Below are 27,993 nucleotides of genomic sequence, written 5' to 3'. Positions count from 1 at the left end.
TTCGTGGGAATAGAGCTATAGCATATGGAATTACAGCATTTGCAGTGATCATTCGTGGGATTGAAATTAATTGTGGATGATTTTATTGTTGTGGTTTATTTTTTTTGTTCTGGTTTATTGTTTAATTTTGTATTGTTGTAGAGGTAAAAAAAATTATTAATTTATGTAAATAATGTTTAAACTTAACATTCTATTTAGTGAAGAAGCGAATTCTTTCTAGTGAAGTAACTATTTTGTCACAACAATAATTCACAGGTGATACAACAGAACATGTAGGACTTTCTTATTTAGAAGAAATGAAAATCAAAGACATAATGTAATAATTGGGAGTTCTCTGCAAAAATTGGAAGATATTATGAAATCAGGAGGTAGGCATGGAGCAACCCCAAAAATCAGGAGTTTTTTTTCCTCCCAGCGTGAAAGTTGACAGGTATCATGCAAGGTCACTTACATCAAAGCAAACTACAACTCAGCTTTTACAGTATTAGCATAGTTTTCGAAGCATTATTTCTGAAACTTCATTATTGTATTTTTAAGATATCATTACTTAAGTACTTAATTCAGCGCAGTGGCGCCATTATGTAAATAGGTTCAGTAGCCTAATTGCAAGCTATGAATCGAACCATATTGTTGTTTGTTGTGTTGTCATACAGGGACTACATTTTACTGAGTTAAGTATTTACAATTTTAAAGCAAAGTAAAAACGTAATTACCGGTACACTGATTGTTGTTGTTGTAGGGTTTAACGCCATTTTTCAGCACACGATAGGCTATACATGGCGGCTAGTATTAATAGTGGAGGAAGAACCCAGGAAAACCCCCGGAAAGAACCACCGACCCACAAGAAGCTACTGGCAAGCTTTCTCACATACCCACATTAGCTGAATCCGAGACTTGAACCCACGCAGACAGAGGTGAGATGGCAGTGATCCGTAACAGTGAGCGCTTTAGACCACTCAGCCACTCGGTGCACTGATATAAATTGTCCAATGCAATAATGCACAAACAAACAATCAAGTCAGAAGGAAGAAGTAGTGTTACATCAACTCGCGATTGCTAAATTCTTGTCATCATTTTATCAAACTATACACAAATCTAAATTAGGCAGAAACAATAAGAAAACAAAATTAAATAAATTACTTAAGTATACATGTACCTTATTAAAAATATAAGTTTGCCAAAATAAACACATTTAGAACTTACCTTGTGCATCTTGAGATGTCTCGGAGTTGTGTGTAAGCTTATATGCAGGTCATGCACATTTTAGTGTTTATTCCTGCTCAGTGTGGGGGGTCGGCTTATACGCAAATGGGCTTATATGCGAGTATATACAGTAAACATTGTAATTCTGCCTGAGAGATGTGGATACTTTAATTTCTTGGTTTGTTTGATTCTGGTTGATGCTCAAATGCATCACTGAAAAACACTGATGCATTCTCATAATTTGTTACAAGTATTTACTACATATGCATATCTCCAGATATTGGTGAATATAGCTTGAATAAGTTAGAACAGTTCTAGTTGGAACAATGGACATTGTTAGAGAAACTTTTAAGTGAGCTAAAATGTAAACTTTTTGGCAGTGTGTGATGCAGGATTGCTTAAGACTTCTCCATCTCATATGCTCACCATGAAAAATCCATTTGTACCAACTGATGATGACTTCTGGTAACTGTCAGAAAGGCATAATTGATGATATTCAAGGTCTACGAAAATTACTAGAGTCAAAATTTATAAACTCATACAACTGTGGCAAAAATGATGGACTAGTACCTTTGCTGCTGTTGCCACAGTTGATTAGTTGGTTGATTTAGTTTGGTTTGGGGGGTTGGGGGGTTAACAATCTATTAGGTGGAGAAGAACCCCAAAAGACCACCAACCCAAATTGGTTGATCTGTGACAAAAACTCACTCTGTGAGATGTGCAAGTGATGTAAAAGCAAGCACCTTAGTACACTTGGGCACATGGAGCCTCTGTTGATTTGATGCTTATCTGCAACAGCCAAAATCATTTAGACAAGAGATCTTGGGTTTCGGTAGATCATTGTGGCCTTTACTACATTCTATATATGGCATCCAGTTTTATTGCTGAAGAAAATCCAAGTACTTTTGAGACTACAAACACCATTTATGTAGAACCACTGACCTTCCACAAGTAACTGGCAACATTATCATGTACACATTGGAGGCAAGTAATCACATGACAAGCAGCTTGTACCACTCTGACATGAAAGCCCCTCAGGCCATAGGTATAAGTCTCATATGAAAGACTTAGAAGTGGGAGATAGAACCTGTGACAACTGGATTGAAAGTGCAAAATGTTACTGCTAGGTCATCAGTGATGATGATGATGCTGTTGACAATACAGTTAACTGCAATGACATTGATTTTACAAGTACTCTGGGAAAAATGATTCCTTGACTTTCATCCATTTTTAATAATCTAATTATTGATATAAAAATGTTTGACTTACTATATTTCTTTAGTTTTTTTAAACTTTATATTAGTATTGCAACAAGCATAAAAATAAGACATCAGTAACTGAAATATATGTTCTTACAAGAAATGATAAGTGTAAAAGTACTATTCATTGGAATACGACAAATATACTCCTGCAATGAAACACTCATTGCTTTGCTTCTTGTATTGTAACAATTAGATACTGACATTATTTTTTGATGTCTTGTTCCTGGATCATTTCAATAAAATATCTCAGCAAATAAACGCCTGTTTCAGTGTTAAATAAATTAAATAATAATTGGAAATCACAGAGTGACCCCAACAAACGAGAGTAAAAAGATTTGCTTTATATTCGTTTAACCCAGGTTACCAATGTGGTGGGAGATAACTTCATGACAATTTGGAAGATTAAGTTACTTACTCAAACGTTTCCTACGTAATTTTCCAAAATGCTTGCCTCTGCATACTGTTAAAAACACGGACATTCAAATGTTCAAAGTAGTGCTTTACACCTAATTAATGTCCAAATAATTCAGAGTATTATTATTACTTTGTTAGTCCTATATTATCATCATTATTTATTATTATTCAGCAATTTATATATGTCATGACCTAAAAGGGGCGTTGGACTTCACAGGTGTTACTTCTGGTTTTGAATTTGACCACGCTCTGCAGTTATCTGACAAGTACTGTCTTCCTGCTTGCTGTCATCATGTCGTTCCACGAGAACATGCACAGCACAGTGTGCTTCAATGGCGCAACATCTGAAGCATTCCCAGTCATCAGTGGAGTCAAACAAGGCTGTGTCCTTGCGCCGACGCTCTGCCATCTTCTTCTCCATGCTTCTCCAGTATGCATTCAAGGACTGCAGCGAGGGAGTGTACATCCATACCAGGGCTGACGGCAAGCTGTTCAACATCGCCCGTCTCCGTGCTAAGACTAAAGTCACAGAGGTACTCATCCGTGAATTGCTCTTCGCCGACGATGCAGCCTAGACATCACACACGGAAGATGGACTGCAGCAGCTTGTATGCCGCCTCTCCCATGCTTGTAAGGAATTTGGACTGACCATCAGTTTGAAGAAAACGAACGTGATGGCGCAGAATGCAGACTCCCCTCCTTCTGTCACCATCGATGGGTACAACTTGGAAGTTGTCAAGAACTTCACATACCTCGGGTCTAACATCTCCAGCTCACACTCCATTGATTCTGAGGTGAATGGCAGGATTGCCAAGGCAGCAGCAGTGATGGCCAGACTTGACCAGAGAGTCTGGAACAACCCCAACCTAACAGAGAAGACCAAACTGCGTGTCTACCAAGCCTGCGTACTCAGCTCACTTCTCTACAGCAGCGAAACATGGACCACCTATGCAAGACACGAGAGGAAACTCAACAGCTTCCACCTGAGATGTCTGCGGCGCATTCTGCACATCCAGTGGCAGGACAAAGTACCCAACACAGAGGTTCTAGAACGCGCCAACATGAACAGCATGTTCTCCATTCTCAGCGAGAGGCGCCTTCACTGGCTTGGCCATGTTAAAAGAATGGACCCAGGTCACATTCCCAAGGACCTGTTATATGGGGAGTTAGCAGAAGGTACACGACCAACTGGACGACCACATCTGTGCTACAAAGATGTTTGCAAGAAGGATATGAAGACTGCAAACATCAATGTCAACAACTGGGAGAGCTGTGCAAACAACCGTTCCAGCTGGCGCCTAGCTGTCAGGAAGGGAGTTCAAAACACAGAGGAAGAGAGAAGAATAAAACAAGCTGAAAAGAGAGCTAGAAAGAAGGATAGACAAAAGCTTACTTTGGAGCTACGCCATTGTCTCCCGTAGACAGACAGATGCCAAGAAGACTGTCTTCCACTCCAATATATAACCTTTGGTTTTTAACCATGTGACAGTACTGAACAAATCAGAATTGACAGACCGAATCCGCCAAGGAATCAGATGTGGCAAACCTCAGTCATGTGCAAATCTTGCGATATCAACCACATATGAATAAGGTTCAATATATTTCAGCATATAAAACATTCTCACACCTTATATCTTACTCTGTACAAAACTCTGAGACAAAAACTCTATATATCCTAATTTGTCTATACAATTTACAGTAGCAGAACAACAGTTCTTCAATAGATAAACTGAGGCAAACCAATGACAGAGTATAATGATACTAAAAGAATTGCAGTTCCTGTGGAGGTTGTAATTCTGCACAAAACAAATTACATTACTCAAGAAATCAAACAGTTTTTATATAAAGCCAGTATATTTCAGATATTATTTTTGGCAATAAGTTCGCTGTGACTTCATCTGAGTGTAAATGTATGTGAATCACATATCTGTAATATCGAACCATCAAGGTCATGGGTCACAAATGAACAAAAATGGCATCCATACAAACTTGACTAGATCATTGAAAAGTTTGTTTACCGTGAAACAGGAACAACCTGAAACTTCACGTTTAATACACGTGATGTGATGTTCCCATCAAGCAACCACATGATGGAGAAACACATCTGGTATTAAATGGGGTAACACAGGCATGTAATCTGTGCAAGAAATGGTGCTGAATGTAAAATATCAAACCTTGACAAGCCAAGTGTAATATAATGATCAAAATGGTAATAGCTAAAACTTATTGACATAGATTTCTTACAGGCATAATAAATATGGGATTAGCCAACTACACTGGTCAACAGTGAAATCATTACTGACTTGAAAAGGCCCTAATCTGTAGTATTTTGGTGTGCCGAACACGAATATAACCGTGAAAAATTTGTATTGGCTCTCGTTTTGAAGATATTCATATACCTCATTTTCTATGTTTCACTGTGTAAATTTCTCCAGTAGGACTGCAGCAACATCTGGAATAATGATGTAACATTGCATAATACCATCATGCTCACATCATCCACAGTTGATTGCATCATTTTCTGATGCAATGCAATACTAATGCCATGCGGCTGCTGAAGTAAGTTGACGTCAGCAGTGTACTATACATGTGTAGGCCTATTATACTAATGCCAGGCGGCTGCTGAAGCTGACGTAAGCAGTGTACTATATAAAGCCCAATCAGATAGGTTCAGCATTTAAAATATTTTAGACGTTGTGCGAGACAGTTCAAGCTACTGTTACATAAAACTTATTATTTTATCCATTTACGTACAATAAAGAACAGTAATGCCTCGAAAGTGTGTTAATACCACGGACAATTTTTGCTATATTTGTGGGGAAGTGACATTTGCCAACCAGAAGAAAAGTATCAATTCTCAAGTGAAGAAGGCATATCATCTTTACTTCGGATGCAAGGTTGGTGACCAAGACAAGCCTTGGGCTCCGCATATATGCTGTGCTACATGTACAACACAGTTTTCACAGTGGTTGAATTGCAAAAGGTCATCAATGCCGTTTGCAGTCCCAGTGGTGTGGAGAGAGCCAAGCAACCACCTAAATGACTGTTACTTCTGCTTGGTTCCTCCTCTTTCCGGCGGAATAACGAAGCGAAAGAAGTCGAGAATAGTCTACCCAAACATTCCGTCTGCATTGAGACCAGTTCCACATGGTGAGGGACTTCCTATTCCAGAACCTCCAGCAGAATATTCTCTTGATTCATCTGACGAAGACAAAGGTGAGTCGACCTGTTCTTCTCCTGGTCCATCAGCATGCAGTGATCCAGATTTTCACTGTGGTGCATCATCAACCCCACACAGAATAACACAGGAAGAACTAAATGACCTGATTCGTGATTTGGACTTATCAAAGAACAAGGCAGAATTGCTAGGATCAAGACTCCAACAATGGAATCTTCTAGAAGAAGATGTCACAATTACTGCATATCGAAAGCGCCACCAGCAATTGGAGCCTTTCTTCAGAAAGGAAAGTAATCTGATATTCTGTTCCGATATTGAGGGCCTCATGAATGCTTTAAAAATCACTCATGACCCACAAGAATGGAGACTATTTGTGGACTCTTCGAAACTGAGTCTCAAGGCTGTGCTTTTGCACAATGGAAACATTCTTCCATCTATTCCAGTAGCGTATGCTGTCCACATGAAAGAGACATACGATAACTTAAGGCAGCTACTGAATTCCATTCAGTATAACAAGTACAGCTGGCACCTCTGTGGTGATTTGAAGGTAGTTGCCCTTTTAATGGGACTGCAGCAAGGATATACAAAATACATGTGTTTCTTATGCGAGTGGGATAGCCGAGCAAGGGAAATGCACTACATGAGGAAGGAATGGTCTCACAGGCAGAATGTAGCCATTGGAGAGAAGAATATCCAACACCCAGCTCTGGTTGAGGCTCAGAAAATCTTGCTACCACCCCTTCACATCAAACTAGGTTTGATGAAGAACTTCGTGAAAGCCATTGACCGGACTTTGCCAGCATTCCGATACCTGCATGAAAAATTCCCTCGACTCAGCGAAGCAAAGATTAAAGAGGGAGTTTTTGTGGGTCCTCAGATTCGAGAGCTTTTCAAAGATGACCGGTTCAACAACTTGCTGGAAGGTGACGCGAAACAAGCATGGAATGCTTTTGGCCTAGTTTCTACAAACTTCCTCGGAAATGTTAGGGCAGAAAACTATAAGGAACTAGTAGAAGACATGTTGATGAAGTATAAGAAACTTGGCTGCAATATGTCTCTAAAGATTCACTTCCTTCATTCCCATTTGGATTTCTTTCCTAGCAACTGTGGTATTGTTAGTGATGAACACGGCGAACGTTTTCATCAAGATATCGCAACAATGGAACAAAGATACCAGGGAAAATGGTCCACTACAATGCTGGCTGACTACTGCTGGACACTCCTCAGAGATGCTCCCGAACAGCTGTACAAGAGACAGGCGAAGAAATCTAAGATGTAGTCAATGACTTGATTTTTTATAGGTAGGCTATTACAGTTGACCTTTTACTATTGGAATGCATTTCGTTATGTAAACATTAATTTCTTGCAGATTACAAAAAAACTAGAGCCAATTTTGCAATTTGACTGTCATATTCGTGTTCAGCACATAAAAATTGATAAGAATTGACTAATTTTATTTCAGTAACATGACTTTTGTAAAAATTTGTTGTCCAGTGCTATTAATTCAATATAATTTGACTCTATGGACCGCATAAGTCTGAGAACATGCCTATGAAGTGGCGTATTATCGAAAATATGGAGAAGCTATATGTTAAAATTCATGTAACCACAAAGCAACTAATTTGCCACAAGTACATGCTCTTGCACTGCCCAAGGTCCAATGAGCTAAACATGTAACACTAAAATCTTAAAAAGAAACATCTCTAATAACATATGTAGATTTCACATGCAGTAGTAAATATCCACCCCAACCCCATTAAGGTGCACAGCTCGTTAATGAGTCTAAGACAATATATCTATAACTGCCAACCACAATATCAAAACAAGTTATAATTAGAGTAAATTCCCCAAAGCAGCACCAAGGATATTTCACCAGTGAAAACCTATGTTAAAGTTTGAAGTAAATTGTGGAAAAAACCCTGAACATTACAATGAATTTCAGAAATATCAAAAAATTTACCTACTTTTAAAACATTGTATGCAGCATATAAAACATTTTTGACTTACTGTAACCACTGAAAATAGGGGGCCCCAGGTGGCTGAGTGGTCAAAAGCACTTGCCTTTACTGATCACTGCCATCTCATCTCTGTCCACATGGGTTCGAGTCTCCGGTTTGGCTAATGTGGGTATTAGAAAAAGTTTGCTAACAGCTTCCAGTGGGTTGGTAGTTCTTATCAGGGTTTACCCCAGTTCTTTGTCCAACAGTTATACTGGCCACTATATATAGCCCATCATGCACTGAAAAATGGACTTAAACCCAAGACAATCACCACTACTTAAATAAAATGTGGATGATTACATTTAAGTTAATATAATTTAACTGGATTGTCTAAACGATATCTATACAGCATGGCAGCAAAAAGTGAAAACCAGTTAAAACCATATATAATGGTAACCACCTTACAGGTAGAAAGGTAAGATAGCCTGTAGGAGGTTCTTCCCTTTGTCTATATAATACATAGCAAGATGTACTTTTGGGGACATTGCATGTAAAGAGTATTGATAGCAAGATTTGTAAGATGCCTAATATGCTAACCATGTTAGATATTAAATTGACACAATTTTAATTTGAGACCAACTATACACAACAGGAAGTGTTATGCTGAAAAGTGCATGTTGATCTAACTTCCCTTTTCAGGTGGAGTACCAACTGTAGCAGTCTTATTGGATAATATAATGACACCATGGTCATTTAGCAACCGGACACCATAAGAAGTATTTTAGGAAAAACTCCATGTTGAAATAACCGTCCATTTAAGAGGGTTTCATCTGTTTTGCCTCCTTGTCAGTCAAGAACATGTCTCATGCTTGCTTTCACAAAGGTACCTGATGTAACCTTTATGCTGTGTAAAAATCATTACAATCTTATGTTCAGAGCGAAGATAGTGGCTTTAAAATCTTAATGATACAATACCCCTTTCATAACGATCTATAGTATTAGCAGACCCTCTTGTTTGCACCCTCCTACCGATTTAAAACTGAAAAGCATCAAGGATATAACAAAAACATATGGTAGGGTATATGAATACTGTAATACAATACACAATTTGTATACCAACTCAAGGAACTGCAGTTTTGCACCCTGCCTTGATATTTACATTCACAGTAACACTTTTCAGTAAAAGAAATCTCTTCTAGGTCAGACTGAGATTTTCCTCAAGTGAGATAAAATTGGGCCTATGCCTATTATTTGGGACAGAAATAGGCTAGGAATAATAGATTATATGAAACTGGGTGCCTTGCTTGTAAAACTGTACAATGATGAATCCCCACGATATCTGACTTGAAAATAAAAACTTATTAGATTAAAAAGATTATTGCTGCATCCTGAAATGTGATACCTATCTCTCATATAATGTTAATGCAGACAAAATGTAATTTTCAAAATTTGATTTCGTGGGTGATAAATTCAGCAGATACTTGGAATATTAAATTCCGGATTGTGTCCCAGACACAGTGGCATTGGGTTCTACTTTTTAAACACCATGAGCATACAAGGCTTAACCAAGAACCTGTGGCCTTCTGTACAATGGCTCTGTTTCAATTTCCTCTAAATGCAAAACTGTTACAGTGGTATCTTACCCATTCTTTGTATAGTCAAACTGAACAGCTCCTTTGACTGTATGCCCTCGTTTATAGCATTGAACAAACTGTCAACCAGTGGGGCTAGTTCATCTCCATTATCATCATCCTCTGTACCTGAAAAATGGAGACAAAGGAATCATTCTTTATCTGCACACTGCAACAGGATTATGTCGTTTGGAGAAACATAATGTCATTATACTATATAATAGTTTGGTTTTTTAAAAATGATTTAATCTTTTACAAAACTGGAACACAATATGGATGATAACAATTTTTATATTTTTTACACTTTACATTTTAAAGGAACAAGTAAAACACATCCAACAGAAATCATTGTAAGCTCTACCATGGGCAAAGGAAACACTTGAAGCTCTACTATGGAAAATGGAGATCACTGTAAACCCTACCATGGACAAGGAAAACACTTCAAACTCTACCATGGACAAGGAAAACACTTCAAACTCTATCATGGACAAGGAAAACACTTCAAACTCTACCATGGACAAGGAAAACACTTTAAACCCTATCATGGCCAAGGAAAACACTTCAAACTCTACCATGGACAAGGAAAACACTTCAAACTCTACCATGGACAAGGAAAACACTTCAAACTCTACCATGGACAAGGAAAAATACTATAAACCATGGCAAAGAAAAGCTACAAGCCCTACCACCCTAATGGTGGTACATAAATAGTAGTTATAAAATAATCATATACATGGATAATTTACAATAACTGTCCTGCACCATCCATCTAACTTTATGATCTCCACAAACATTTTGTGACATTTATCATTCTATTAAGTGTCTAAGCTGTCAAAAGCATGGGGTGTAAGTAGATAGAGCTTTGTTAGAGCAAACCCTTCCTCCAAATATGCAGTTTAGAAAGAAAAAAAACCAAATGAATTTTCAACAAAGTTAAACTATGACACATTTACTGATTTTTCTTAAATCAACAGCAAAACTGTCCATAACACTGCATTTATAAGTCTCAATGCATGGACAAAGTGTAACAATTTTGACAAGCTACTCTGAACAGATATACCGGAACTCCTATGAGGAAAATGACATCCAGTAGTGAGCAATCACAAATGTAGGAAAAACACAAAACTTAATTCTGGATAGTTATGAAATATCATTATGCTGTATGTCAGGAAAGAAAGAAATATTTTCATCAGGTGTCAACTGTTTTCCACTCTATGGCAAAGTGATCAGCCAGTCAACATGCCAGTCTGAGGGATATTCTAATCCAGACATCTGACTGAAGCTACACTCACTTAGTCTAAGCTTTGAATATTTAATATTACAGTTGATAAAAGTTGATTACCAGCTAGAGGTTGGGCTTCATCAAAATCTCCATCAAGGTCTTCACCACCTTCAACTTCTTCCTCAGCCCCCTCCTCCTTATCTTCCTCTTCCCTAGTTGCTACAGTACAACGCTAAAAAATAAGTAACTTTTTTAAATACATTTTGTGCAAGAATAAAATAAAACACTATCCCTCTTTTGTGAAAGCATTCTGATGTTCAAGTATTGTTTCATGGAGTACAATGTCTTCCCCTGATGTAAAAGTATAGTTCAATGGTACACAATGTCTCGCCCATGAAAAGCACTTTGATGTAAAAGTATAGTTCAATGGTACACAACGTCTCGCCCATGAAAAGCACTTTGATGTTAAAGTATAGTTCAATGGTACACAACGTCTCCCCATGAAAAGCACTTTGATGTAAAAGTATAGTTCAATGGTACACAATGTCTCGCCCATGAAAAGCACTTTGATGTTAAAGTATAGTTCAATGGTACACAACGTCTCATCCATGAAAAGAACTTTGATGTTAAAGTATAGTTCAGTGGTACACAACGTCTCGCTAATGAAAAGTACTTTGATGTTAAAGTATAGTTCAATGGTACACAACGTCTCATCCATGAAAAGCACTTTGATGTTAAAGTATAGTTCAATGGTACACAAAGTCTCGCCAATGAAAAGCACTTTGGTGTTAAAGTATAGTTCAATGATACATAACATCTCACCCATGAAAAGCACTTTTTTCATGCTTAAGTTCAGTTCGATGGTACACAACGTCTCGTCCATGAAAAGCACTTTGATGTTAAAGTATAGTTCAATGGTACACAACGTCTCGTCCATGAAAAGCACTTTGATGTTAAAGTATAGTTCAATGATATACAATGTCTCGCCAATGAAAAGCACTTTGATGTTAAAGTATAGTTCAATGATACATAACATCTCACCCATGAAAAGCACTTTTTTCATGTTTAAGTTTAGTTCGATGGTACACAACGTCTCGTCCATGAAAAGCACTTTGATGTTGAAGTATAGTTCAATGGTACACAACGTCTCATCCATGAAAAGCACTTTGATGTTAAAGTATAGTTCAATGATACACAATGTCTCGCCCATGAAAAGCACTTTGATGTAAAAGTATAGTTCAATGGTACACAACATCTTGCCCATGAAAAGAACTCTGATGTAAAAGTATTGTTCCATGGAATACCATGCCTCCCCTGTAATCAGCACTTTCATGTTAAAGTCGAGCCATGATTAAATTAACCAAATTTTAAACTGATCCTATTGGATTGGTTTGAGGTTTTACAGAACAGCAATATATGTAGGTTATTTAGACAAAAAATTAAAACGGTCTTAGCTTCTCCGTTTTTTGCTGCCAACACCAGTACCCACCCACCCCAGGGCCAGGAAAAAAATAAATAAATAAAAAATAAAAATAATAATAATAAAAAAAATTCAGGACAATGATTTGTGCATCTAACTGAGCTGGTTTTGCCCCATACTTGAAGCACTTAGTACATTATATATAATGTTTATGAAAGAAACTAAAAACACCACACAAAAAACCTACCTACCTACCCTAATTTTCAAAACATTGCAATAGGAAACACACACATTTTATTTCTGGCCTTAGTGCTGAAGTAACTGCAGTAAAGAACCTTTCCCATCTTGGTAGCAGACCAGGCCTGGCCCAATGGTATAATTAGAACCTACACCTTTTCAGTCACAAGTCTGGCACTCTAAGAATGAATCCAGATTAATCTAAGTCCATGTCCCTCAATAATTACCAGGGTTCCTGAGAATGGGTCAAAGGACAGATGTATCCAAAATTCAATTACAATGCCATTTTCAGACATATTTTTAATCAAACTTCGATGCTGACAAAGCAGGAAGAATAATAAGGTGGGATGTAGATGACAGAAACAACTATGTATACTTAATTGAAGCAATTCTTAAGAAAATACAAAATTATGAATATGTTTAAGTAAAACCCAGCAATTTTTCACTAGTCTTGAATCAAAGCTGACACAGGCAGGTCACCAAAAGACTTGATTTTCACTGATATAACTTGTCTATTACAATACTGCTTGAAGGGAAAAGCAAATATTTTATTAAGTTATGTTTCTCCATTAATACTTACCTTATCACATAACATTAAGATAGCTCTTTCTTCTGGCCCCGAATCAAGCCTTCCCCAAAAAAGAAAAATGTCTTTCTGTCCATATATTAAACAGACAATGTTGTGCAACTCTTCTAGGTTAACTCTCTATTCTACCTGCTAGGCAACTACCAATATACCAAGATGTAAGCAGTTTTTCCTGGAGCAAAACCTAAGAGGATGCTCACTCTGCATGGAGGGGTGTGTGGGATTATTTACGATCAGGTAAGAATTATCCTTAAAACATGATTAACTAAACAATTTGCTTTCTCCATTATATAAATTACCAGATCACATTTCATTAGGAAAACAGGTAAGGAGGAGGAAATGCTGAGTCTCCTACCTGTAGCACCCAGTAGGAGCATTATTTCTACTACCAGATGAAATTCTCCTAATATTAGTTTAGCTCAACAGACCTTTTCTTTATGCATATGAAAATGAGATCACTGGGATTTCACACTTTATCCAGGAAATATGGCCAATACCACCTGGTTCTGAGGTTGTACTTTTATAAATGAGGAGTGCTTACTGTTTGTGTAGAGCTACCACTTGCCTGATTGTTCAGTTCTCTCCTTTGTGAGGCCATGTCCCACATACATAAAATGGAGAAAGTGAGCTGGGTTCACATCCAATTGACTCCACTATGTCTGGAAGTGAGCCATTACCTTCAAATGCAAGACTTATTGAAATTGCTTGTATTTCATGAGCTGAGATTTTCATCAGGCATACCTGTTCATGAGAGAGGTCAGTGTGTGCATTTTTTTAAAAAAACTCCCTTGAACCAAGCAGCTAGGGTTTGTGTTATTGTTTTGCATTCTGGCCTTGAGAAGCAAAAAATCCTGGTCTGCCTGTTGTGGATGTTCTCTGTACACTTCAGATAATATCTAGGAGCTTTGCTTCTAGACATACTGAATGTGAGAGGGAATAATAGTTATTTGTTGACAGACTTATGATGGCAAAAACTGTTTAAAACAATAAAAGCAGGTTGTGTCATTAAGACAACTGATATGATGGGATGAAACCGTGTTTGGTTTGGGTCCATGGCAATGGCATGTAGCTCACAGACTCTGCATGCTGAGACAGGTGCTATCAGAAAGGAAGTCTTCTATGATAGCTGACTGATCAATGTAAATGGCTGGACTCAAACTTGGATAAGTTGAGCTATATCAACACCCATGAGATTCCCAAAATGAGAATGTCAGTGAGCATGGTCTGGATGAATCAAAATCTGATAAGGTCCTTGTTGAGTCCATGTTCATGTTTATGGTGAGCAGGCTAACTTCTCGTCTTTGAAGAGAAAAAAGTTGGTCAGTTGAGGAATGGAGGCAGAGGATGGTGGAACATCACTGATGAGATTCCTGTCATTAAAATCAGCCATTTCCCCTTGTATGTCTTCAGAATGGAGGGCCGTCTTGCTGTTGCAGTCATCTCAACAGATTAAATGAACTCCTTTTTGCACAAGGCATCCCTGACAAAAGTCAGGAGTGAAGAAGACATTTCCCAGGTACACAAATGGAACAGCAGCAACCATGACTGCCTGAGGAAAGTGGAGGTTGCTACAACTTTCTGGGTATGTCTACCATTAAGATGAGCAAATCGTTGATCCAGGATTTTGTCCAATCTTAGAAGAGCAATCAGAACTATCCATTAAGTTCATGTCCCTCACCTTCTGGACTACTTTTGGTATCAGGGCTGCTGGAGAGAAGGTATAGACCCATATTCCCTCCCAGCTGAACGATAGAACATCAATGGTCCATGCTTCTGGGTCTGGAAAAGGGGAGACATAAGTGGGCAATTTGTTGTTCCACCTTGTCATAAAAAGAACTATCATTGGGCAGCCCAATAAGTTGTGAATTATATGTGCAACGATGCAAAGACCACTCTGTATTAAGCAGCTATCTTCTCCTTGACAATGATTACAGAGTTGAAAAGGTCTAAGTTGAGGCCAAAAGGATGAGCACAAAATTAATATACTTTGGCCTGATAGGTGAAGCAAAGATATTTGTCTGATGTATGGGTTGGTTGTTTGGGTTCAATGCCATTTTTAAGCATAGGATAGGCTTATACATGGCAACCAGTATAACTAGTGTAGGAAGAACCCAGGAAAATTCCTGGCAAGAACTATCAACCCATGCAAATATATGGACTGTAATGTGAAAATATGCATTGGACAGGTTTTGGCTAACCATGTAGTCATCCCATAAACTGACAAAGCCTTTTGAAGTTGATTACAGGTCTCAATTTCATCACCAGAAACAGTCCGGAGTAGAAGATCTGTGTATTTGGCTGTTGTACAACTCCACCACTCATTTTATGAGTAAAATGAGTAAAATATGTATCTCCTTCTGGAGAATGTCTGCCTTCATGGGATTACTTGCGGTTTCCATCATGATGCTGAAAGTGCAGGAGGCCGGAAGAACAAGATTTTACAAAAACAAGTTGTGAGTCGCCAGCACGTACGGAAAATTTTAAGTCACTGACAAATGGCAGGAGGCTTGGAGGAGGACAAATGTTTTCTTTTTTCAATCCCTGCCTGCAAACTAAGACTTGGGATGTATGGCTTATCATTTGCTTGGCCATGCTTACTTGTCTTTGTTTGGGATATAATATTCCTTACTAGCTTGGAGGCTGTATTGAAGGCATGCTAATCCAACTTATAATAAAGTGGGGCAGTCATGCTAAAGGTCAAAATATCAGGTATTTCTGAACAATATGCATCAGTGCGTGACTTTTGAACGAGTGAGTCGAGAAGCTAGCTGGCAAATGAAATGACTCATGAAAAAAAAGGCTTTTGCTTTACCAGGTCATGAATTCTTTTCAATGAGAAGCCTGATGATTTCTTCAACTTTTTATGACTGAAGCAATGTTCTTAATGTTGGACTGTCATCATCATCATCTACACTGGCTTTGACCTTACTGGTAGTCATGACCGTAGGTGAAGGATTTCTCTGCTTTAACACATTAACCTCTGGAGGTTTTTGTCATTTTCGCCTGAAATTCGAGTGGGAAAGACATTTTGAAAGCTAATTTTGAATAAATCCGAAAACAACAACTTCCAGGTGATCTTCCAATAAAATAGTGCCTAGTTGTGTTATAAACATCGTTTTTCATTGGCTATTTGGCTTGCGCATGAGCAGAAGGGTAAAAGTTGGAGTTCCATTATTTTCATATTGAGCCCACTCTTTATTCCAAATGCTCATCTTATCCTACTTTTTGCAAAGGTTCATCTGTCTGTTTGCAGTTCACACTGGTTTGTCTTAGATGTGAGACCAAAAAGTCTAAAATCCAAACACAAAATCGGACTCTGACAATGGGCAAATTTTGGGTAGAAAAAAACTGGGTCCAAAAAATGAGGTTTTTCCCTCTGTATTTTGTAGTGCAACTAGAAATTTCAGATTATTTGGTATCAATGTAGAGCTACATCTGTCTAACTTTCTATAATACCAATCACTTTAGTGTATCATATATGAGCTTGACGCTACAGAGCTCGGCAGTAGGCTACTATCTCCTGCCACTTAAACTCGTCACCAGGGTTTAATGTGTTAAAGCTGAATTTTGTCCACTCCATTGTCAGTATTGTTGATTCAGGATTTCTGTTTGCCTATATGGGATTGTCCTCCATTTGTACACTTTGTGTCTATGGGCAGAGCAATCTTATGGCATGCAACATTTTCCCCACAGGATATGCCACTAAGTGTGGTGGTAAACAAAATGCCAATTCGGTTTGACAGAAAGCTCCATGAATAAACCAGCTGTTTGACACAAGATACTGCATCTATTGGCATAGGGGGCCAGACAGCTTGCCAGACTGAGATAATTGATCCATGACAACTGTAGTCATGGGTCGCTTATTTTTATGTATTGGTTGGTACAGCTTGCCTGTCATTTTTTTTAATGATTTTTTTTCTCATTTCTCCCATCCATTCATATGATCTAAATAGTACAACTTCATGTTGGACAAGAATGTTCTCATGCACAGACAGGGTACTGGATATTGTACATTCATGTCTCTCAAGCTGAGAGAAGTATGACTCAACACCCTCATGCCCAATAGGTTGGGTGATATCTGACATAAGAGTCTCATGTCTTGTAGGTGGAGCAAAAGGCTTATCCCAAGTACGATTCTAGTAAAATTCTTTTGGTTCCATCATTGATGACCTCAACAATAAAGCTTTATTAGTTCAAGAGCATGTGTAATTCCAACTATCGACTGGAGTTGTCTCCTATTCTGACTACATTATGACCAGGCACTGTCTTCTGTATCTTTAAGCAGATGGTGTCAGTGGAGGAGTCATCTTAACATCCCCCATGAGACTTATTAGCAGTTCAGACATGGAGTGTAAACTGAGCCCTCTGTACAGAGATGAAATTGACAGTGCTCTTTTTAAGATGTCCTTGAGTTGCTTCTCACGAATTTTAGACCATGTATTCCTGGATCACACAGCACACACTTTAAAGGGGTGTGTTGATGATCACTTGGTACAAAGAAGACACATACTGTGGACATCCTCAACAACTTGGAATCATATGTATTTAGTATACTTACTTGTCATCTCAGTAATAAAGAGGAGAATAAACAAAATTTGAAATAAATGCCAATTGCATTATAAATGGATTCAATATCTAAATACAGTTCATGGGAAATTCTACTTGTAAAAATGTATGTTGCTGCTCAAAGTCAACTGTGTTGCCAAAAAATAAAATTAAAGAAAGAACAGTACATATGTGTTAAGATATCAATAAATTCACCAGATTTTTTTACACAAATGTTGTATGCACCATATAAAACAACATTTTGACTTGCTGTACCACTGTAAATAAAACATGGATTATTAAATTTAAGCACAAGATTAATTGGGCTGTATGAAGGATTTCTTTGCGGCATGACAATGAAAGTGAAAACTGCTTACATTTAGATATAATGGTAGCCACCAAGCTGGTAGATAGGGGAGTTAATCTGTAAGATTTGCTTCCCTCTGTCTATCCCAGACACAGACAGAAAGACATTTGTTCTTTCCTGGAGGGCTAGATTCAGAGGTAGCCAAGAAAGCTATCATAATATAATGTGATCAGGTAATATATTTGACGGAAAAACAACAATTTTGTACTACAGCAAAACTTACTGCATGTGACATTTGCTCTTTAAAAATTTCTTGCCTCCTTTTAAATTCTTCCCAGTACTGATGTTCCAGTTCTGGAAACGTGGTCACCTTCAAAGAGTTCTTTGAAAACTTTGCTTTGTGTGAGTAACCTAAAATGTATGAAAATTGTGAGTTTTTATAATGAAGGAGGAAAGTCATACAACTGATCAACTTTAAACATTCAAAATTTCTCAAAGTTCAACAACAAAAACAGCATTTTCTCAATAAAACTGTCAAATTTTTCAATTTTTAAATTATTTATGTAAATGACTGAAGACTGATCACTGATTGCAGTACGTTTTTTATCACTTTTATCAAGCAAACAGTTCTCTAAACAAGGGTATATCTGTAAACAAAAAAAGGTGACTTAGTCAACTGTTATTAGTAGCTCCTAATTAGAAAGCACAGAAAATATAGTAACATTAGAGAATGTGTAACAGAGATACACAAGATGTAAATACTTCACTTAAAATTAAAGTACTGAGCAAACAGTCAAAACTTACAGGATATGAGATATTCCGTCACTGGAGGTAACTTCTTTGTATCTGTAACTGGTTTCTTCTTTCTCTTCTTGGGTTCAGATTCATTCAAACCCGGTGGAAGTTTAAATTTACAGCCTGCAACAAACTGAAATTTAATACTCTTGCCTAATAGTAAGCATCCATTGTATAAAATTTCTGATCAGTGAACAGGTTATAAAGTTTCTGGTGGGGTGGGGGTGGGGGCTGGGCTGTAAAGAGGTGTGCCTCATTTGATAGAAGCATTTTATTTCAACTGCAGAGACTAAACTAAAGGACTAACTTACCTGCCAAGGCCTATCTTGGGTTAAAGTGAAAAGAAAAGAAGTACATTTTTTGTGTAAAATATATATTTTTTTCAATAATACTAACCTGATGATATGTCAGAAGTATATCAACTAACTTGCAAATCCAGCCCTCCATAGCTAATAAGTCATCTACTTGACAAAGTGGAAGTCAGATGAGAGTAGTTCCCTTTGGATAAATGGATTAATGCAAATCTGATCTATATCATCCATTACTATGGAGCACAGGTACACGATTTTCCAAGTAAGTTAAGGGGTGAAGAGCTTGGGAGGGTATGCCCACATGAAAAGCATTATTGAAAAAGTCAATTTTTAGAATAAAATGTACTCAGGGAGTGACAATTCTAATGGTCAGATTCCTGGACTAGAGAATTTCAATGTTGGACTGGTAGAAATATTAAGGAAACATGCTGGGCAAGTACATTTTTTTCAGACAAGATAGTTATCACCAACATTTGGCCATCCATATCTTGCTAATAATTACCTGCACTGTGATATAATACCTGCCCTAGAAAATGGTAACACTATGTATACACAAAACTGTGTCACTCAGCAAACTGTGGCCTAAGACAACAAATCATATGTCTTCACATGCACAGGCAGGATGACAAAAAGATCAAACTATTCCTGAGTGTTTGTGTGTTTATTATGATACATAAACTGCATGATCTAAAGGAAACCATGAGTTTTTTTCTCTTCTAAAGGCAAAAGAATTGCTTACTTGGAACTGCCAAAGCTCTAGCAATCTTTACATAATCGACCATTAGACTGTAGTGTTTTTTTTATTGATCCATGTTCCTAAAAGTTATACATGAAGTTATATGTATAATAAAAAAAACAGGAATAATGCTCATTAATCATTGTGACACTGGATTTACATGCGAAAAAGTTTTTACACTGGCATTTTCTATAACACAAGAGTGACTGGTGTATATTAATAAGCAACATAAGATATGGATTTGATACTAGATATGAAGAATTAACATATAATGGTTTCTTGTAAGGAATCTGGGCTCTGTGAAAAAATATTCTTTGCATACAATCAGCAGTTGAAATGAAAGGGTAAAACCATGTACCATAGGAAATTCAGTGGCCTGGATAGTGTTTTATTTGTTCACCACATCTTTTGGTTTATTTTGGCAAAGGTGCTAAAAAGTTGTCTGCTTGCCAAGGAGGAAGTAAGATGAGAGTGGTCTCAACTTGGATAGAGCAACTGTGCACAAATCCACTCAGTCATAAGTCACAACAGGAATTAGTCATGGATGCTCTTCCATTTATCTAAATGCAGGAACAGATTTGGAAGGTGTGCCTGCATTATGATCAGAGAATTATTATCAAAAAAATGTAGTTTTGTGCATGTATGTGCATGTGTAAATATAATTTTAATTATGTAATAATTACCTGCTATAACCCTGGCACTGAAAATGAAGGACATTAGAGTAGGTAGGGGAGAGGGAATTGTGTAGTAATAGCAGGTAAGTATTACATAATTAAAATCAGTTTTACTACCCCACAAAACTATGGTGCATTAGCGCTAATATATTTCCAACTATAATGCCAAATTTGCCAACCTGGAAGGAAGCTGATTGTCTAGGATTAGGTGTCAGTGATCTTATCACTGTTTTCAGAAGGATGTTATTCTGCCAACTGGAGGATGGCTTGACATCTTGTTGGGCCAATACAATTGGACCCAAAACAAAAGTACCTTCCGGTGTGCCATTGATTTACATTAAAATGTTGAGAAAGACCAGTTTACCGTTTACTGCCTCCATCAATAGCTCAAAAGCAGTCTGTCTGTAGTTTTCAACCGCTATTAGTAGAATAGCTATAACAGTTCAACAATAACAAAACCTTCATCCAGAAATACATTTATTGTAAAGGAAATATAAATAATTATGTTTCTTTTACTAAGGAAAGAAGCATCTTGTCCTAAAACTCTACCTGTTCTACCTATATTATTAAATAGTTTACCTTCCCTGCCCCAATTCTGGAAACATTTTTTTAAAATTCTAGCTCAGTGAATTGTCTGTTTTCAATGGCAAGTCAAAAGCTTACTCATCACTTCAGCATGGATAATTCACATTTCCTAACTGTCTGACACTATTTTTGACAAAATGTGGGCAGAGACTTATTTGTGACTTTTATTTCAGTCAATTCCTTGATAGATTTGTGCTCCACATGTCTTTGTACATACATCTAGCACCATGTCCACAAACCTGATTCAAACATAACCACAGTGAACATAATGAATTCCTTTTTTAGACTGTTTCATAAACAGCCAAATATATGTGTGTATGATTTAGATTTTTAATGTAGCTTTAAAAAATGTTCAGTGCTATTGCTGATTTTCATGAATGAGAGATGTTGCAAAGTTACTTGTCCATGGACAAGTAAATTGTGACCTGTAACTTGAAAGAGCTGTGGTTCCCATTTTGTCACAAACGCCATTCATAATTAACAGCAAGTACTATACAGGTGCATTTTATATGGTGTATGATGAAATATATAGATTACAACTGAAACTAGCCACAGCTTCTATGGATATAGCCAATGGAAGAAGACAGTACTGGTTTAGGTAATATATTTTGATGGTTACATCTGAATGAATTTCATTGGCTGGAGGATAAGGACTCCCAAGGAATCTGTTGTTTTGAACCACTCACTGGGCTGCTTGAAACTATGATGTGCAACTATTATGAATTTTCCAGAGAATTCACCTGGATGTAATGATTTTCTTATAAAGCTATTGCCGAGTGGTGAAAAGTGGAATGAACAGTTAATAAAACAGGCTAAAACTAAACTTGACCATGACAATATGGTTGAAAAATAGAAAATAAAACAAAGAGTTCAAAGATTCTTGGCTGCAGGAGTTTCTTTGACTTAAGGCCAATGAAGATCGAACTATTACATCTTTTATATATATATATATATATATATATATATATATATATATATATATATATATATATGTATGAGATACCCCTTCAATTGCAGATAAAACCAGTGAATTATTTGCAGGACAGCTTATCACAAGGAAAGAAACAATGTTAACACACCAAAATAGAGCAAAGCTCAATACATGTTAGTTAAAATTTAAGAATGAAAAGACCATATCTGAGAAACAAGAAGTTGTGTATGATTTAGATAGTGATCACTACAGGGCTGTCCATTAGATTTAAAGTTGGAGGGTGAGAGCCTGGATCTGAATTCAGTTTGAATTTGTTAATAATGCTGAACAATCTCTCACAGTTAGCATTAGAATGGTAAAGAACCAATATTCCTTCCATAACCTGACAAAGAAGAGGAAATTTATATCTTCCAGTTATTGGGTCTTTTAGCTGGGAAATAAGATGAAAAAAATCAACTCTGTCTGCATGAAGTACATTGTCAGGTAGAGTACCAACATGATATTTCAAGAGTTCTGCATCAAATTTATCAGCAACCTTTCCTGCAGTATGGTGCATCATATGACAGAGACAACCTGACATGTACAATGATGGAGACATTTTTCAAAATATAAAATGCAACTTCTTTATGAATTCCAGTCATCACTGATGCAGCATCAGCTGAAAACACCCATACAGTTCTGCCAACTTATATTTATTCAAAGCATTATCAAGCAAATAAAAAATTGTTTTCTCCAGTGGATTCTAATGTTAATTCTAGTAATGAAATAAGAGTACTCTGACATTGCCCTTTTTCATTGTCAAAGTCTCTTACATAGACTGGGTACAACTTTTTGTCATCATAATCACTACTCCCATCTGTTGCAATACTAATTTTCATGGCTTCTGCAATTTTAAGTGAAGTATCTTCTGCTAAACACCTAAGAATATTACATGATTTTGTTCTTGCACATGCATATTTTCTGCAACTTTGGAATCAGGAAACATCTGTTTGAACAAAGGACCAATGTAGTCTTCTACCACAAGAGGTAGTCTGTGTTCTTTTAAGAACTCGGTATATAATGCCACTGCATTTATAAAATTTCTGTCCACAATTTAGTTCTGCTGTAAAAAAAAGAAGTTACCTTAGTACTGGAACTAGTAAATGAGCTAACTCAAGGTTTCTTTGTTTTACCACCATGACCAATATTAAAATCCTTTCCACACAGCCTGCAAGGGACGTGAAGTTGCCCTAGAATGGAATGCTGTAATATGTTGTTGTTGTTGTGGAGTTTAACGCCACTTTTCAGCACACGATAGGCTATACATGGAGGCCAGTATTAATGGTGGAGGAAGAACCCAGGAAAACCCCAGGAAGAACCACTGACCCACGAAAAGCTACTGGCAAGCTTTCTCACATACGCACATTGGCCAAATCCTAGACTCGAACCAACACAGAGGTGAGATGGCAGTGATCCGTAACGGAGAGTGCTTTAGACCACTCAGGGCCCCCAGCTGTAATATGTAATTCATGTATTCATCTCTGAATCGATTTTTCATCTTTTCTAATCCATCTGTGAAATTATTTGAAAAACACTTTTGCTCTAACACACGCATCAACTAGCATAAATCCAACTTGACTTTTAGTGCCAAACACCTACAGGCTGGTTCTGTACCAGATATGAATTTGAACAAAGAATCTGCGATCAAAGATGACAAGTTAGAAAACCAGTCTGTTTTCTCCTAACTAAGCCATACAGCTGCTATAAATAGAAACCAAGGTCAAAAGTTTGAAAGTAGAACCAGTCTGTTTCTTGGAAATAGGGCAACTGCTATAAATAGATCATAATACTTTTAGGAAAGTGCAAGTAAGTCTACGGACAAGCATACTCTTATGTCGCATTTACATAGAAGCCTTCTTTTCTGGAATATGTTCTGTGGGATTAATGGGATGTTAATAAAAATGAGAAAACAAATTATTAACTTGTTTTGGAGGGGGATATACCGAAAACACGTAATACGAATACATGTAAGCGTAAGGCATAATTTAGTGGAAAAAAAGCATAATAATTATGCCAAAAGTGTAATGGTTGGCATGTGTGCAGATCACATCAACAGAACTGCATCCATAAATTATGTCACCAATATATCTGACATCCTACTGAAAATGTCAAGGATAACATATCTAGAGCTAAATTCATATCTACCTTTCAGATGCCAGTAATAATTCAGCAGTTATAGACCAAGAATGCATTCATGCAGATTTGTAGACCCTAACCATGAAAATCCAAAAATAAGACAACTTGAAATATCCAATATATTCTACATGTCCCAGATCCATACAGCATGCATTTCAATGGTGTATTTAAATGAAAGTAAACATTTTAACAGTCCTGTCTTTAAGTAGTCTTTTCAGCTATCATACATGAATTTGGTTTTCCATAACAAAAACTGAAAAAAATTGAAGGAGGGTTTGGGGGTCCTCACCCAACGGGAGGTCTCGAGGGGCAGTGTCCCTGATCTAGGGGTCCAAAAATGCATTTTACACTCATAAAAAACTGCTGCTGGTGCAACTTATGATCATAAAATAAACCAAAATAATCATCTGAAAAACTTATAAACTTCACAATATTTATAGTCACATGAATTTGTTCTCCAATACTATTGATGCTGGAGTTATTTCATGTGCTTGTCAGTGTTCACATCGTAATTAAGTCACAATAATTTGTCAATTTTTGCAGCAAATATATTATACTTCTCTCTTTTCATAACAAATCTGTGAAATAAACAACCAAGTACATCAACTATATACAAATAATCCCATACATTCACTGGTCTTTTTCACCAATGGACACAACCTGTTGATATGCCAGTCAAGCTCTTTTTGTAGCTTTGAAAAGATTTCTTTAGCCTTCCTTTTTGTCACCACTGAATTTTTAGCCTCAAAGTACAATCGTTTATTTTCCTTCTCAATGAGAGCCTTTTACTTTCAAGATGGTGCTTGTATTGGCGACACGCAGTGCACATATTCTGACAGAGGGCTACATCTGTTCTCTCATGCAAGAAATCTTTCTTCTTATAGTAATTAAATGCACTTTTTCCAGATGCCTTCTGAGTTTCAATTTTTGACGTATGCAACTTCTTTGGTAGGTGCTCTTCCAAACTCTTCCAACCGCAGTTACCATAATTCATATATTTCTTGCAGAGGTCACACAAGGCCAGTCCTCTAGCATTCAGTTTTCTTAAAATCTGACCAACTAAATTTCAGTCAACTTTTCACTTGAGCCATTCCCATGATGTTATTAAACCTTTATCTAAACTTTTTATGTCATGCTCTCTCTCAACAACTTGGGACACCATATTCTGCAAGCATGTTTCTTCTTTCCATTGCCATCAGTTTCCATTACACGAAGATTCATTGGATGAATTTAAACCTTTGACCAATCAGAATACTCTTTACGAGAGTCATGTGCTAACTAATATATGGAATGAATAATTTACAAGGGTCATTGTGGAATGGGATTAGACCATTTCTAAAAAACCGGATCAGAGACAACATTAAAAAAAATGGACTATATCAAGAAAAATTGGATTAAAGTCAGGAGAAAAGTGGGATTCCGCTTTAAAACAGAAAAATCATGTCTGAGCAATGAAAATATGGACATGTAGGCCTTTTATACAGATAAGGAAACTTTTTTGGAGGGAGTCGCTAGATCTACAAGGTAATGGATGTTACCATTATCTTTTCTTTTATATAACAGAATTTGAACACTTTTAACTTGCATATCTGATCTCGAACTTTGTGTTTAAATTTATTCTGAAGGCTTTAATGCCTAAAGTTTGTGCCAATTCTTCTTTAGTACATTTATTAAACCCAACTGTTTGTTGGCATCATATAGCAACTATTGTGCTGAGGTGTGGTTAATGCCACGATATATTATGATCTGGAAATGTATCTGAAGAAGAAATAGTAAAACAACAAAACCAGAACACAGAAAGCTCACAAACCTATCAAGAACCAGTGTGTAATCAATGATTTGTACATAAATCACCTCTACAAATCTTTTAGTAGTCTCTAACAGCCATTCTAAACAAGAAAATAAAATTCAAACAAAAGTTATTATAACAATAAAATGTTGGTCTCTTTTCTAACTAAAGTTCTTTGGCAAATCTTATTGGCAATTTAAATCTTTTAAAAATGTAAAATTTTAATTGACAATATATAACTAGCATTGTGCTGACATATTGTGAAACCATATATATATATATATACACACACACACACACACACACACACACACACACACACACACACATGCTATTGAAAGGCATAAAGACCAAAAACAATAAAACATCAAGATCTAAATTGAATAAAATTTGACAAAAGACAAAATTGCATTTCTCTTCTGTCTTGCTTTTCATGAGACTTGATATTAATTTTCTTTAGCAATTTTCTTTTTCAATTTTGTCACACAACACCTTTAACCAAATCATATTTTCTTTGCTATAGTTTATACAACTTATAGCAGGTCAAGTGTGACCGATGTCAGCCTTATGCATTATTAGTCAGATTACAGTGCCATCTACACAAAGGGAAACAACTCATTCCAATTCCAAGCCCAGTCATCTACAAATCCACCAACTAAATTTTGCTGTATTTTGCTCTTAACAAACATTTTCAAAAACAAAACCCACTATTTTTACAATTCAAGGAGTTTTCAAGGCAATCCTTTGAATTCAAGGACCTTCTGTTGTTGTAAGGGTGTAGTAGTAACAAAGGTGTATACAGGATCCTAGTTTGTAGCATTAGCAGAGCTCAGGAAATAAAGTGAAAACACAATTAAACAAATGTCAGTTAAGTGTGACATACAGGTCAGTGACCTACTTTTCTGATGTTGTACCATTCATCAAAATGCATCCCCTCACCAAGTTTAATAAATCCTGGTTCAAAAGTATGAAATGCATGTCATGGCGTATTTTGTTGCAAGGGTGTGGTACTAACAGAGATGTATACAATCCAAGTTTAACGATTTAAACATAAGCAGAACTTGATAAATAAACTTAAAAACTGGAATCCTACAGCCTTGATGACATTATTTTCAAGGGCATTGCAAGTATATACAGATCATGATAGGTCAAGAAAGAGCTAGGATGGCCATTTGAATTGTAGGTCCAATTACAGTGCCACCTACACAAAGGGACACAACTAATTCCATCACATAGGAATGTCATATACTAATTGACCAACTCTCTTTTATTGCAGTACAACCTTTTTTAAAAACAAACTATAAAAAAATTCTCTTTCTTAGATTACCATCTAGAAATATGGTTGTCACAAAATTGATAATATTCAAAATGTCACATGAATATTGTAAATATATATCCAATCTACTGAAGTCACACAGACCTTTAAAAACTGTAGATAGTGTTCCAAACTGCTGAAAATGCAACTTACCCTTCTTGAAAGGCATATCTGTGGCTTCTCCAACAGTATGTGGATCAAGTAAGTTCCATGGGTCAGGTTTCTGTAAAACAGACTTATTCTGTGAATTCAAAATCTTTGTGGGCATCAATTTGTGTGACTTTTGTGAAAAATTATTTTTTCATTCTTATTTAATTCCCATTGTGAGGAAGAGTTATTTCCAAACAGATCATTCTTCAATGGGCCTATATTTACAGGTTGTGTGCAGTTATCCAAGAAATGTTTTTTTTTGGGGGGGGGGGTTAAAAAAAAATATTGCACAAATTAGTGATGGACTGATAGGGATAATTTTGTCACAAAGACCTTGTGAATACACTGAACATGCACATTTGGGGGTAAAATGGGCATCTGCCACAGAATTGTGGGTATCAAATTGCCATTGTATTTTATTTTAATGTAAATGCAGTCCAAGTCCAGACCTGCCAACCCTGATGAGACCGTCTCAGCAAAGGAGTTGATTTTTTCCGTAAGTTTTAGCAGTTTTGAGTAAGATGTAACAAAATATCATAAACTTCTATTGTAAAGTTCAGAATTTGAAACATGCAGTGACAGTAAAC

The 27,993-nt window shown here is 36.7% G+C and overlaps 1 protein-coding gene across 1 annotated transcript in view; it reads right to left on the bottom strand.

The window, feature by feature from the left end:
• Positions 1-27,993, bottom strand: part of LOC149787800 (condensin-2 complex subunit H2-like) — a 155,849-nt gene that overhangs the window by 54,236 nt on the left and 73,620 nt on the right. The window contains exons 12-16 of the mRNA XM_089974010.1: positions 27,410-27,479; positions 18,750-18,863; positions 18,229-18,356; positions 10,971-11,082; positions 9,641-9,757 (exon numbers count right to left, since the gene is read on the bottom strand). Coding sequence (XP_089830136.1) covers positions 9,641-9,757; positions 10,971-11,082; positions 18,229-18,356; positions 18,750-18,863; positions 27,410-27,479 — 541 coding nt within the window. The remainder of the gene's footprint in view (positions 1-9,640; positions 9,758-10,970; positions 11,083-18,228; positions 18,357-18,749; positions 18,864-27,409; positions 27,480-27,993) is intronic.

This window comes from Sinohyriopsis cumingii, chromosome 11 (assembly GCF_028554795.1).
Source record: "Sinohyriopsis cumingii isolate HCF-2022 chromosome 11, ASM2855479v2, whole genome shotgun sequence".
Lineage (NCBI taxonomy): Eukaryota > Metazoa > Mollusca > Bivalvia > Unionida > Unionidae > Sinohyriopsis > Sinohyriopsis cumingii.
The sequence above is the reverse complement of the archived record's forward strand: the minus strand, read 5'-3'. Positions and strand labels throughout refer to the sequence as shown.